Source organism: Epinephelus lanceolatus, chromosome 12 (genome assembly GCF_041903045.1).
Source record: "Epinephelus lanceolatus isolate andai-2023 chromosome 12, ASM4190304v1, whole genome shotgun sequence".
Taxonomy (NCBI): domain Eukaryota; kingdom Metazoa; phylum Chordata; class Actinopteri; order Perciformes; family Serranidae; genus Epinephelus; species Epinephelus lanceolatus.
In genome coordinates, this window is record NC_135745.1 from 31,449,382 (window position 1) to 31,463,369 (window position 13,988).

General features: G+C 41.2%; 1 protein-coding gene across 3 annotated transcripts; it reads left to right on the forward strand.

Moving 5' to 3' along the window:
• Nucleotides 1-8,038: 8,038 nt before the first annotated feature.
• Nucleotides 8,039-13,749, forward strand: LOC117272202 (uncharacterized). Of its 3 annotated transcripts, none has more exons than XM_033650991.2 (7): nt 8,039-8,158; nt 8,765-8,865; nt 10,704-10,732; nt 10,804-10,879; nt 12,600-12,743; nt 12,823-12,920; nt 13,027-13,749. In XM_033650991.2, exons 2-7 carry the CDS (start codon nt 8,772-8,774, stop codon nt 13,402-13,404), a joined length of 819 nt encoding a protein of 272 aa, XP_033506882.1. In that variant the 5' UTR covers nt 8,039-8,158; nt 8,765-8,771; the 3' UTR covers nt 13,405-13,749. The 3 variants fall into 3 exon arrangements, with proteins under 3 accessions (XP_033506882.1, XP_078029377.1, XP_078029378.1); XM_078173251.1 differs by having other exon boundaries at nt 10,825-10,879; XM_078173252.1 differs by lacking the exons at nt 10,704-10,732; nt 10,804-10,879.
• Nucleotides 13,750-13,988: the final 239 nt, after the last annotated feature.

Consider the following 13,988-nt stretch of genomic DNA (forward strand, 5'->3'; position numbering starts at 1 on the left):
AGGCAATAGGCCCAGTACAAGGGCACTTGTACAATGGCACAATTCAAGTATAAAAATGCAACAAAAGGCCTGTTTGACTGTGTAATTTTTCTATTTTTTTTTACGATTACGCATCAAAATATGACACATGAATATGTTTCTTTAATAATCTCAAGTCAAGGTTTTTGGGGAGTGATGAAAATTCAAGCAAATTAAATCTGTAAAGGACACACTTTTGTGGCTCAAAGGTCTCAGTATGCTTCAAAAGAGCAAGTTCGTACAAAGTGTGAACATGTCTAGAGGCAAAAATTCAAAGTGACCTTGAGAGAGAGGTTCAAATCATAGATCGGGTCTGGCATCTGTACACGAGACCAACTGTTGCATGAAGTGGGCAAGACTGTCAAATTCAACAAGTGCTCCACTGAGGTTGCATTTTCATATCTCTGAAAATGACCCACAGTAGTGTTTCTGTATTTACCAGTGGATAGCTCATCTATGACTGGTTTCAGCTGCAACAAAACTTCTTGGTTAGGTTTAGAAAAAATATTATGGTAAGGCTTAAATTAAATACACTTGTTAATAAGGTAATACATCTCATGTGACATACAGTATGTGAAATCACTTTCATAAAAAATGTCACGTGACATCTGTCGACAAACTACGTTTTGCTGTTAAAATAACTCTACACTGACTTTTGGTTTCACACGGAGCAGAAACAACTTCTTGTTAGCGCTATAATCAGCCAATCACGTGGCAGCATCTCAACACATTTAGGCATGTAGACATGGTCAGAAGGACCTGCTGAAGTTCAGACTGAGCATCAGAATGGGGAAGAAAGGTGATTCAAGCGTCTTTGAACGTGGCATGGTTGTTGGCGCTAGACGGGCTGGTCTGAGTATTTACTGGGATTTTCACACACAACCATCTCTAGGGTTTACAGAGGATGGTCCGACAAAGAGAAAATATCCAGTGAGCAGCAGTTCTCTGGGTGAAAATGCCTTGTTGATGCCAGAGGTCAGAGGAGAATGGCCAGACTGGTTCAAGATGATAGAAAGGCAACAGTAACTCAAATAACCACTGGTTACAACCAAGGTCTGCAGAAGACCATCTCTGAACCAACAACACGTCCAACCTTGAAGCAGATGGGCTACAGCAGCAGAAGACCACACCAGGTGCCACTCCTGTCAGCTAACAACAGGAAACTGAGGCTACAGTTCACACAGGCTCACCAAAACTGGACAATAGAAGATTGGAAAAACGTTGCCTGGTCTGATGAGTCTGGATTTCTGCTGCCACATTCAGATGGTAGGGTCAGAATTTGGCGTAAACAACATGAAAGCATGGATCCATCCTGCCTTGTATCAACGGTTCAGGCTGGTGCTGGTGGTGTAATGGTGTGGGGGAGATTTTCTTAGTACCAACTGAGCATGGTTTAAACACCACAGCCTACCTGAGTATTGTTGCTGACCGTGTCCATCCCTTTATGACCACAGTGTACCCATCTTCTGATGGCTACTTCCAGCAGGATAATGCACCATGTCACAAAGCTCAGATCATCTCAAACTGGTTTCTTGAACATGACGATGAGTTCACTGTACTCCAATGGCCTCCACAGTCACCAGATCTCAGTCCAATAGAGCACCTTTGGGATGTGGTGGAACGGGAGATTCACATCATGGATGTGCAGCCGACAAATCTGCAGCAACTGTGTGATGTCATCATGTCAATATGGACCAATATCTCTGAGGAATGTTTCCAGCACCTTGTTGAATCTATGCCACAAAGAATTAAGACAGTTCTGAAGGCAAAAGGGGTCCAACCTGGTACTAGCAAGGTGTACCTAAAAAAGTTGCCAGTGGGTGTAAGTCTGGTGCTTGTTTGAAGAATTACTATAGCCACCACAGGCCGTCCCCTGACAAAAAAACGTAAATATGGGTCATCGTTTCTGCTTTAATAACACCCTGTGGGGTCATATTTTAGAAGAGAACAGTCTCGTCAGAGCATAAGTTTAGGAAAGATAGAAAAATTGTTGGACATCAGCCTCTGAAACTGACGTTGGGCAGGTGTAAAGGAAGAAGGATTTTGTCACTGTGATACAATCAGACAAGCATTTTGTTTAAAGCATACTGAGGCCACAAGTCTGACTCAAGGCAAAGTCTCCAGTCTCCAGCTCGGACACATCATCTGTCAGTGTTAGCTTTATAAAGACACATTAGTTCTTCCTTTACAACAACTGCAAACCAAAATAAAGCAATTAAATCCCACACTAATTAAAGTCCCTATAAGTCATTCAGGTCTGTGAGTAGGGACAGACTTCACAGTTAATGTTGTTTCACGCTCCACCATACTCGTCGGTGTACGAGGGCATAGAGCAGCTCCCACTGGGTGCTGGACGGTCAGTGTGTCCTCTGAGCACAGTCCCCATTATGTAAGGACAAAAAGGGGACAGAGAGCTTCACCGGGCTCGGATCCCTCCAGTGATTGAATTTGGAACGAAGATGTCCGCGAGCGGTGTTTGCTCACCTTATTGGGCACGACGTGTCCACACGGGGGTTGTGCTGCCCTTGAAACATTCTTAAAGACTTTGGCCCAAACTTGGGAGAGTTTCACTTTTTTCTTTTTTTAACCTTGACACACGCAGAGAATAAGATCGAAGGAACTCAGATTACTTATTGACATTTAGGAGGAAATCTTTCAACCTGAAGGCTCAGTTTAATGCTGGAATACTTAATTAATTTATCCAAATCAAATGCACTTTTCACTTAGAGCTGTTCCCTCAGATGATGCACTCTTAACTAGTGATGAAGCGGTATCCTTGAGACTACGGTGGAAACACTGACAAATCAGAGGGGTGAGAGTGTGCACTTGGTCAATTAAGTCTGCAGACAAGCTCATTATAAGCCCGAATAACACTAAATGAACACATAATGTCACTATATTATTCAGTGTGTGGTCTGTATAGAGAAAAATGAGAGCTAAAGCACAAACACATACATGCATAACATATTATACAAGAGAGCTTAAAACCTGTGAAGGGTTGGTTTAGATTTTAATGTAGAGCACATATACACAGCTCTTCATTAGACACTGGATTTTATTTTTACCCTATTACTTTTTTTTTTTAGAACAATATGAACTTAAGTTGAATGTGAGATGTATGGCAGCAACAAGGACATAACTGTCCATCTTTAAAAAATTAGAATATCATGGAAAAGTTATTTTTTCCCCTTTGATTTAATTCAAAAACTGAAACTTTCATATATTCTAGATTCATTAAACATAAAGTGAAATATTTCCAGCCGTTATTTGTTTTAATTTTGCTGATTATGATTTACAGCTCATGAAGATCAAAAATCTAGTATCTCAAAATATAAGAATCACATATAAGACAAATCAAAAAATGATGATTTATAATACAGAAAACTTGACCTTGAGGAAAGTATGTTCATTTATGCACTCAATACTTGGTCGGGGCACCTTTTGCGCAAATTACTGCATCAATGCAGCGTGGTGGCAAGAACCCTCCAGCCTCAGGTGTTATGGAAGCCCAGGTTGCTTTGATAGCAGACTTCAGCTCATCTGTATTGTTGGGTCTGGTGTTCAGGTAAGGCGAGCTGGCTGGCCAATCAAGCAAAGTAACACCATGGTTAGCACACCTGTTACTAGTAGTTTTGGCACTGTGAGCAGGTGCCAAGTCAGGCTGGAAAAGGAAATCAACATTTCCAAGCTTGTCAGCAGACAGAAGCATAAAGTGCTCTAAAATCTCCTGGTAGACGGCTGCATTGACTTTAGACTCGATAAAACACAGTGGTCCAACACCAGCAGAAGACATGACACCCCAAATCATCACCAACTGGGGAAACTTCACACTAGACTTCAAGCAACTTGGATTCTGTGCTTCTCCCCTGTTAAGCCAGACTCTGGGACCTTGGTTTCCAAATGAAATGCAAAATTAAATTTCATCTGAAAAGAGGACTTTGAACCACCAAGACCACTGCCAACAGACAGCCCTTTTAGCAATGACCTTCTGTTGGTTACTCTCCTTGCGGAAGATGTCAATGAGTGTCTTCTGAACTATTAAATCAGCAGTCTGTGGTTATGTGTACTGAACCAGACTGAGAGATTAAAGGTTCACAAAACCTTTGAGGGGGGTTTGTGTTAATTAGATGATTAGAGCTCTTCTAAGGTCTTTGTGAGTCCAGAATATATACAATTTTGATTTATTTTTTTCAACTTTTTCACAGTATTCTAATTTTTGAGATGCACCTGTATGTCTATACTGTGTTTTGAAAAATAAGATTAAAAAAAAAAAAATCAAATTTGCTATTTTGAGAAATTAAACATTTTCAACCTTGAAATTTGATTGTTAAGATGAAATTTTGTAAAGCTTATTTTGAATGGTTGGTTGTAATGTTGTGTTTTGTTTTTACTGTCATTCGACTCCACTGGTTGCAAAAGGAAGCCGGACTGACAACAAGTCTGTAAGAAAATGACCCAACTTCTCACCTCAGAAAACATCTTCCCAATGAGTTTATGGTTTCAGTCACTAGTTTCAAGTCTTTATCAATACAGCTTGATGTCCATTTTGCAAATATGGTCCCATTTAGAGTCAATTAATCAAAGCATTAGGGCATGCTTACCTTGTGATTGACAAGTCGCTACCATAGCGGTGTCCTCAGGTTCTCAGTCAGCTCCACCCTCTTGTCCAAATATGGTCACTTCTGGCTCGAAAACACCAAGATAGTGATGGACAAAATGTCACATTCGAAGCTTCAAAATGGTGGCTATGTTCACTTCTTTTATACAGTCTGTGGGCCCTATTTTGTACCCAATGCAAAGCGATGCACAGCCCAGCGCGACAGTCATTGCTCATTTCAGACTAACACATTTGTCATTATCATGACCAGCACCTAGTTGTGTAAGCAGCCAATACGTGCACACATCTGTGTGCCCATGGGTGTGTGGCTCTTAAAATGAGGTGTGGTCAGGCACATTGTTAGCGTACTGATATTCTGAGGCAGCAGATTAACCAACAAAAACCTGTGCTGTGTCTCAAATTGCGTACTTCTGTACTCACACTTAATATTTTGAGTGCATAAGTGCGTTCACACTGAGAAGTATGGAAAAATGCAGCGCACTATGAGTACCCAGATGGTACACTCAAAACGGTCAAGAAGTTGTGTGTGGAACTATGGACACTTCTCGCCCTCAGTGGTCGCCATCTTGGCTACATAGCGGAAGGGAAGGGGCCACTTTTCAAACTGGAAATAGCAGCCGAGGACTGTGCAACTGCGAACGTTGCTCCATTGTACAAATATACATGTGTTTTTTGCACTAAGCACCACTATACTGTTGTCGGGTATAAGCCAGCAAGTTTATTGGGTTAATTTAGCAGTCTGTAATGATTTGGTACCGTGAATGCTAATGCTAGTTTGCTAACTAGCTAATTTGTGGTTGTCATTTCCGGTGAGTGCACAACGGCCGTGTTTGGTTTGAGGCAACACTAGGATACCCTGTGGAAATTCGTGCACTACGCCAATGAGTACATAGTGCACATAGTATACTACATGGAAGTGTACTAATGGAAGTATGTGATTTGAGACACACACCTGGCATAAGTCAGAAAGGTGGAGTATTTTCCTGCTATATAAAGGGCGCATTATTCAGACAGTAAGACGTGCTTAAATAGTTGGGTTCCAAAGTGCGTACACTCTGCTTGTTACACACATAGGGACTGATGGATGGGTTGCAGGTGTTGAAACAATACATCATTAATGAGGACATTTGAATTACAGTGTGAACATAGCATGGAGCAGAGCCGAGCTGCTGTCTGACTGCCCTTTAAGAGGGACACTGCGCATTTACACACAAGGAGCAGCATAACTTCACTGTTTATTTCAGAAGCTAAAAGTTAACCTTTGTTTTCTCTGTCAAGTTTATAACTACAGTTTTTAGTTTTTCTGCTTTAATGTCTCATGATATTTGCTGCAGTGACATCACTGCTCTCACTGCACCACTCACTTCTCCAGTTTGCTGAATCCACCATGTATATTGCAGTGTGCCAGATGCAGGCACACAGGTGTTTTTTAAAGGGAATAGAAGATGACGTTGTGTTAGCAAAGTACCATTTACTAATCAGCACCAAACACAAAGTAGGTCATAAATCAGTATTTGACAAATTGAAATCTTGACCTGATAATGACAATGGATGAAAAATGAGAGACTCACTGGTTGTTAGACTCACCCTGAGGGGAACATAAATTTCTGAACCAAATTTCATGTCAATCTATCCAATAGCTGTTGAGGCATTTCAACTGACAGAGATCGGTTGTGTCAGTTTTCGTACATGACGTCATACGCTGCGGCTGTGGCTACTATCTGAGACCTGGGCCTTGTCAGTCTACCCACGGCAAAAGGTTACAGAGCTTATGTCCACTTCAAAGTGATTACTGATGGGTATAGCAATGTGTGATTCAGCTGGAATTGGGCAGAGTCCCAGCAAAGGTATGAGTCACCAACATCGCCACGAGTCTGTTTACCAACACTTCCTCTTCCCTCCCACATAAAGGTGGCCTGCAACCACCTCACCCTGATAGAACCCAATCATCTTTACATCTGTTTACACCGCTCCCTGTTAATGGCCCCCTCCATCACACACACATATACACCCACACATGCGTACACATCCACAGGCACACACACACACACACACACACACACACGGTATAAAAACATTCAGTTGCCTCGTTCAGTTGACAGGATTGCTGATGAAAGATGCACCAAGGTAACATCAGGATTGTAATTCGACTGAAAAAATGGCTGCATGTGTCTGAAGTGTTTGATACAGAGGATGCGGCCGATGGTCAGCTCAATAAAGAGAAAATGTGTCAGCCCTCCTGTTAATCTGCGTGACGGCTAGTCTGTCTGACAGACTACAGACTTCATTTGAGGAGCAGAGCAGCCTGAAACTCCATCTTTCAAGTACAGTGGCGCTCTCTGCTGGTGAGACATGAAAGAGTGTCCTTATAGTGTCTAAACTGTCAGGCTAAAAGTGAGAAACTCTGTTTGTTCTGTCTTTTAAAAGCCAGGTTTTACAAATTTATTTCAAGGAGTGTTGCCCTAGTTGCTTAAAATCTATGGGATTAATACATGGAAGGATTATAAGAGAATGGGCCCCTGGGCACGGATATGCTAAAGGCCCCACTGCTCTCTAACACAGGAGCAAGAGACACAGTGACTTTGTGATGATGTCTCTTTTTTGTTGTTGTTGATTTGTTTTTGTTTTTTCTTATGCTATTCTCATGCACCGATTTGTGGTTTTGTTTCTCTTTGCAGTCATTTTGTGTCTTTTTAGATCATTTTTTGTCACTTTTTTTCTGCTGTCATTTTTCTCTTAGATGTTTTGGTGTCTTTTTTGGTCGTTTTGTGTCTCCTTGTAGTCATTTTGTGTCTGTTTTAGATAATGTCGTGCTTTTTTTTTATTGTTTTGTGTCTCTCTGTCTTTTAGATCATTTTGTGTCTTTTTTGGTCGTTTTGTGTCTCTTAAATAATTTTGTGTCTTTTTTTTGGTCATTTTGTGTCTCTTTGTAATAATTTTGTGTCTCTTAGATAATTTTGTGTCTTTCTTGGTCATTTTGTGTCTCTTTTAGGAAATTTTGTATCTTTTTTGGTTGTTTTGTGTCTCTTTATAATCATTTTTTGTCTCTTTGCCCTTCTTCTGATTCTCTTTGTGGTCTTTTTGAGTCTCCTCCTGGTTAATACATGAAAATCTGGGATATATTTTGCAGATGAAGGCCAGGGGGGGCCCTGACACTTTGGGCCACTGGGCCTGTGACCAGTAGACCTGTTCAGTAATCCATCCATGGATGTATATGACAGATTTTAGTGTTATGACTCAGAGTTTTGCAAAACTTGGCTTAAGGTGCGACATTCCTCAAACCCTTTCGGCCCTCTCCTGAGATCTGACAGCTGTACGGCACATGTTAATGTCAACCCTAACCCTCAGTCAACGCCTCTGACTGACACTCAATTCTTTTTTTGTTTTTTCATTCTCCGGCACCTGTGCTTGGCTGTCAGACATTTCAGAGCGTGACTCGGCTGCCATCTCTGCAGAGGAACAACAGGCTCTGTGACAAAGGTTCCTCGACGCTGCCCACGGGGACCCCAGATGTTGAGGCAGGTAGGTCCTTGTTTTGATCAGGGTCAAAGGTTAGGCTTCATCACAGGGACAGGCTTGCCTGGGGTATAATCATACATCAGCCCTTTTCTTTTTTGTGTATTTATATGCAGCGTGTATCCATCTGTCTCTCCAGTGGCTTTGCTTCATCTATTTATAGGGCTGCTAGGACATTAGCTCAATGTCCGTGTAGAAATGTCATGTAAGACATAAGGGCCTCACAGCACTCATCTGTAAATGTGAAGGTCGAGAAACTGCTTCAATTTCATTCATAAACTAGAGAAGCTGACCTTTTACTTGTATCATTTCATGCAGCCAATATGGAACGCTGATGAGACAATGGGAATAACTTTTTCAACTAGTACAAAGAATACTGATGAGAACAGAAAGACATTTTGATCCATTGAATCATTTTGTTTCTGGAAGTAACAGCTGGAAAGAGAGAACACCATTTCCAAAGAAATACAAACAACTGGCCTCTGAGTTCAGCCTGTTTCGTTATGCAAAGCTTTGTGTAACATGTACATGTCTAAATCTGCTAAATCATTATCACACAAACTCAGTTTTGAGCCACGTCCATCTTCCTCCCTCTCTCTCTCTCTCTCTCAGGGAAGGAATGGACGAAAGCTATGAGACATTTGAAGAGGAGTTGTGGCCACCAAGAGCAGATCCTCCTCCACAGAAGCCTGTTCGACAGACCCGCAGACCAGGTGGTGACACACACACACACAGAATCTGTAATGCCTGCACATAAAAGCCTTCATCCATTGTACATATATTGTACAACGCTATAAATACTTGGGGGCAGCAGCACAGAGAGCCACTGAAATATGACTCCTGGTCAAAGGCAACACAGTGATAATACAGCTCGGCCGTGCTGAATGGATGGTGGGTGTAATAAGCCTCGCTCTCTACAAACACACACAAAGTCTTCTGAGGCAGAGCTCTTAAAGTCTGAAAAGACCATGAGGGAGAGTGTGTTTTTATTTGCCAGCACTTTGGCCCAGACTGAAATAATTTTGCTGAGTTTTTGAAGGTCCTCAGAGGACGAAGCTAAAAGACTTTTTAAAAGCACCACCATGAGATTGTGGTTTTAAGAGAAACGTCTCAACAACAATATGATTATTATGAAGCATGATACAGACACTTTGATGAACCCATGAATTTACAATTAGTGCTATTATCAGGTTAATTTGCCCAATATTTTAAAGGGTAACTTTGGTGTTTTTTCCCGGATACTATTTTCCTACATTTTTGTGTCTGAGTGACTAATGCGAACAACCATTTTTGAAAGGGGTCCAGTATTGACCCAGATTGCTGCAACCTGCAGCTGCGAAACATGCTCCAGTGTCACCACTTGGGGCAATTGAGCACTATCAACTTACGTCCAATAAAACTTCTTGTTTTTGCCACTGACTGGCTCAGATTGTACTCTGAGTGTCTGACAACAGTATGAAAAAGATTCTCACAAAGACAGACCTGTGTTTAAGAGAGTAAGATCCTGCTTGTTTAACCAGAAACAGCCCCAAAATCGCTATCGCCAAACCCACCAGAGTCCATTTAAATAAACAGCCATTTTAGCCTGAGTTAGAGCCAGCGTATTTACACATCTAACTGGGTGAATCAAGGGTTTATTTCAACCAAAGCAGAGTTGGTGATTTTTGAAACAGTGGAAAAGACACACTAAGATGGCTTTTGTAGTTTTATTTGTCTTATATCAGCTTTAAATGAAGCATATTTCACAATGATAAATTACAGTTTTTTAAATGGAATCTGGTCGGTTTGACAATAGCAATTTTTGGGCTGTTTTTGGTTAAACAAAAAGGATCTTAATCTGTAACAAAAAAATCTGTCTCTGTAGTGATCCTTTCCATAATGTTGTCAGACAATCAGCATAATATTTTGAGCCTGTTCGTGCCCAAACCAAGCACTTTCGGTGGATGTAAATTGATGGTGCACAAATGCCCCAGGTGACTACATTGCAGTCTGTTTCACTGCTGCTGTCTGCGGCAGTCTTGCTCAAAACTGGACCAGTTTCAAAACGTGTTGTTCCCATTAGTCACATAGACACAAAAACATGGGAAAATAGGGTCCAGGTTGAAACATACCGAAGATGCCCTTTAACTGTCCAGTGCTTACGCCTATTAAATAAACATATCCCAGCTGTACTTTGTGCTTAGTGCTAATTAGCAAATTTTAGCATGCTAACACGCTAAACAAAGATGTTGATCATGGTAAGCGTCATATTAGCATTGTCCCTGTGAGCATGTTTGTTTTGATGTTAGCATGTAGCTCAATGCACAGTCTCATGGAGCAGCTGAGATGGCTGCAGACTCTTAGTTAATCAGTTATGCCTGCCTGTAATAAAAATCTTTGGCACAGAAGACTTGTAGAAATGAAAGGTTAATAAAATGAAAGCACGTCAGCCAACAATAATGTCTGATTATACAGTACATTAAATGAATGTGGATAAATCAATTCCAGATTGAGACTGTTGCTTGTGCTTTATGATATCACCCCTCAGTAAATCTCCATCTGTCTGTTTCAGAAATGTACGCTACAAGGAAAGTCAGAGAGGTTAGTTGGAAAACAACAACAACATCCCTAATACATGCTTTCTACTAAACTACATGTTGTTCTAACAACAGGAAATGGTTCCATTTCCACAGCAGCCTAGAGCAGAACCCAAGACTTTAGCCAAGGAACCCAGTTTACCCAGAACAAGTGAGTCCTCTCTGTCCTTAAGCCTTATGAGCTCTCAGTGTTTACTCTGTAACTAAGCACATTTACTCATGTACTGTACATACGTGCAATTTGGAGGTAGCGTGCATATATTATTTACATTTCATGCAAATATATACTTGTACTCCACTACATTAGAAGGGTTGCCTTTCACTATCCATTAGGTGTAATTGCTCTATTTGTATGCTTTTATATAGTTATGGTGACAGACTCTCTCTCTCCACCTCCCTACATATGCATTTTGAGTGTAATTCATTTGCAAAAAAAGAGGCAAAATGCACAATAAACAGAGTTTAAGATGAATTTGACTGATAGCATTGTTCTTTTTCTTTTTTTTTATAAGGGCCCGAGCACCACGCGGTGCAAGGAATTCTTACTATTATAAATAAATTGCCTTTGACAGGGACTTAACATACTCAGAAACTCATGAAACTTTACAGACATATCAGAAGTGGTGAAAAATTACATTTTTGGGGGGGATATATGCTTGGTTGCAAAAAATGGCTCAGTTGCGCCCCCAGCAAATTTTCAAAAGACAGCCCCCGAAGGTGGTTTCACCTGCATGTATGAACCTTGGTAGGCACATGTAACACTACAACGTACAAAAAAGCCTCTTGGAGTCATGCTCTAAACCCAACAGGAAGTCCGCCATTTTGAATTTACTTGTGCCACTTTTGAGCATTTTTGCCCATATCCAGGGCTCGTAAATTAACTAACTAGTCCTAGAGATTTTATCCAATCGACTTCAAACCAAATGACCTTGAAGAAGGAAAGTTATTACAGGCTTCAGTTTTCCTCAAACTGTGTGACTGTGGCAAGGAGTTTAACTTCCATGTGCAGCCATGCAACAGGAAGTGGTTTGTAACTCCAGCATATGTGGTCCAATCTTCCCCAAACTTCACAGGATTGATGACAGTCCCGCCAGGAACACATCTATATCTCAATATTTAGTAACGAGTACAGCGCCACATATTGGCAACAGGAAATGACATGTTAGGATATGAGGGATATGCCAGCTAACTCCTGAGTGCAGTGTCTGACTTTCACAAAAATTAACTGTCGCGCCAGCCAGCTTCCTGCCGGCACCCTCGTGTTGCATAAAGGTGCAAGGGCCCGTACATTGCTGCTTGCAGCTTTAATTTTCTCTAGATATCGTGATATAATATGAATTTAGCCCTACTTTTACCAGCTGTAATATTAAAGTGATGTGCACACAAAACATCAATCATTATATGACAATCTAACAATGTTATGTAAATGGCAAACCCATTCACACACACATTCTCACACTAGTGGCTGAGGCTACCATACAAGGGACCACCTGCGTCTCAGTAACCATTCCCTCGCACTCACACACCGATGGCACAGGGGAGCACTTCGGGGTTCAGTATCTTGATCAAGGATATTTTAACATGCTGACTGGAGGAGCCAGGGATCAAACAGCTGATCTTCCAATTAGTGGACGACCAGGCTCTACCTCTGAGCCACAGCCGCATTATTCTCAAATGGTCCATTCTGCAAAATCAGTACTTTACTTTTGGTGCTTTAATTATATTTTGATGCTAATATCATTTTACTTCCACTTCAGTAAAAAATTAGAGTACTTCTACACTGTGGTATTTCTACTTTTAGGTAAAACATATCAGCACTTCTTTCACCACAGCTGAATTACAATAAAAGCTTCTCCTCCTCTGTCTTGCAGTTCCTTCAGCACCTGTGCTTAAAGCAGTGCCCGTCCAAAACATGACCCAGATTGAGACACCGTGGGAGAATGTCACCCTCAACCGCTGTCTGTTTGTGGCCATCACCATCCTGGTGCTCACCTCAGGTTTTCAGAGGCTTCATGGCAAGTAAAGTAAAAGTAGGACCACAGTTACAAATTGACATGCCCGCTGTGACTGAGTGGTGTCTTTTCAAAAACACAGAAACTCTGCGTGGTCAGGGGATGGCAGAGGAGGAGGAAGAAGTTGGACTGACAGTGAGGCGATCAGGCACATTACGACACAGAGGATTACCACCAGAGGTAAAAACAGATATATGTAACTCATGGATTCACCTGTTTGACTTTTATCATCCAGCTGTGCATGTACCATAGTTTGTATTGTCTCAACTATTGTGTTCACCTCTAGCCTGAGACATCTCTATGGGACGTCATGTTTTGGTGGCTGCCAGACCTTGATGATGATGATGATGAGGATGATGAGGAGGATGATGATGGAGAAGTCAAAAGAGGAAAGAGAGGAGTGAAGGCACAAGCATCAAGCCGACTCAGAAACAAGCCACTACTAGACAAAAAACTCTTGAAGCAAAGAAAAGGGAAATTAAAGGACAGGAGAGCCAATAAAGCCAGGGACGAAGAAACCAAAGAGAAGAGAGAGAGAGATAAAATGGAGGAACCTGAAGAAGCAGGAGATGGTGAAGATGAGGATGAAGGAACTGAGGAGGCAGTGCCTGAAAAAAATAAGAAGCTGGAGGAGAAAGAGAAGAAAAAGACTCATAAAGGATGAGTTGATTCTATCTTACGTGGCAGAGGCCGACTCATTTTCTTGACAATTTTCATTTGAATAGATTAGATAAGGTTTATTAAAGGAGGTGATATTGAATTCTTTTAAAAACAATGGAGACACAAAAATAAGGTTGGCTTCCAGTTGAACGACTGCACACAATCAGTGTCAGTGTGTTACAGCTTTTAGGTGCTTTGCTAGACAGATGTAATTTGCATAATGGAGCTCTGAGTTACCTGTTAAGACATTTTCACTTTATTTAATGTACTGACTGCATAGTTTTAATCTCCATCTGATCATCTGATTGCCTTTACTGCTGAAAGACTTAAATAAATTGTTTGTCAATCATGCCAGCTCAGGTAACTGTCAGTATTGTGTAGCTGATGGGGACTGAACATGGCAAACAGATCGACACTAGGGGTTATCAATAATTTGACCCACTTAGTCCGTTATGTCATCTGAGAACTGCTTCAGAGAGTCCACTTTAAAAGGTCTTCTACCCAGTAACAAAGAGCTTTCATCCTGATCAGCAACTTCAATCCTGAATATTTTAGGAACTTCTGCATTGTTTTTCTCTTCTGCCATGA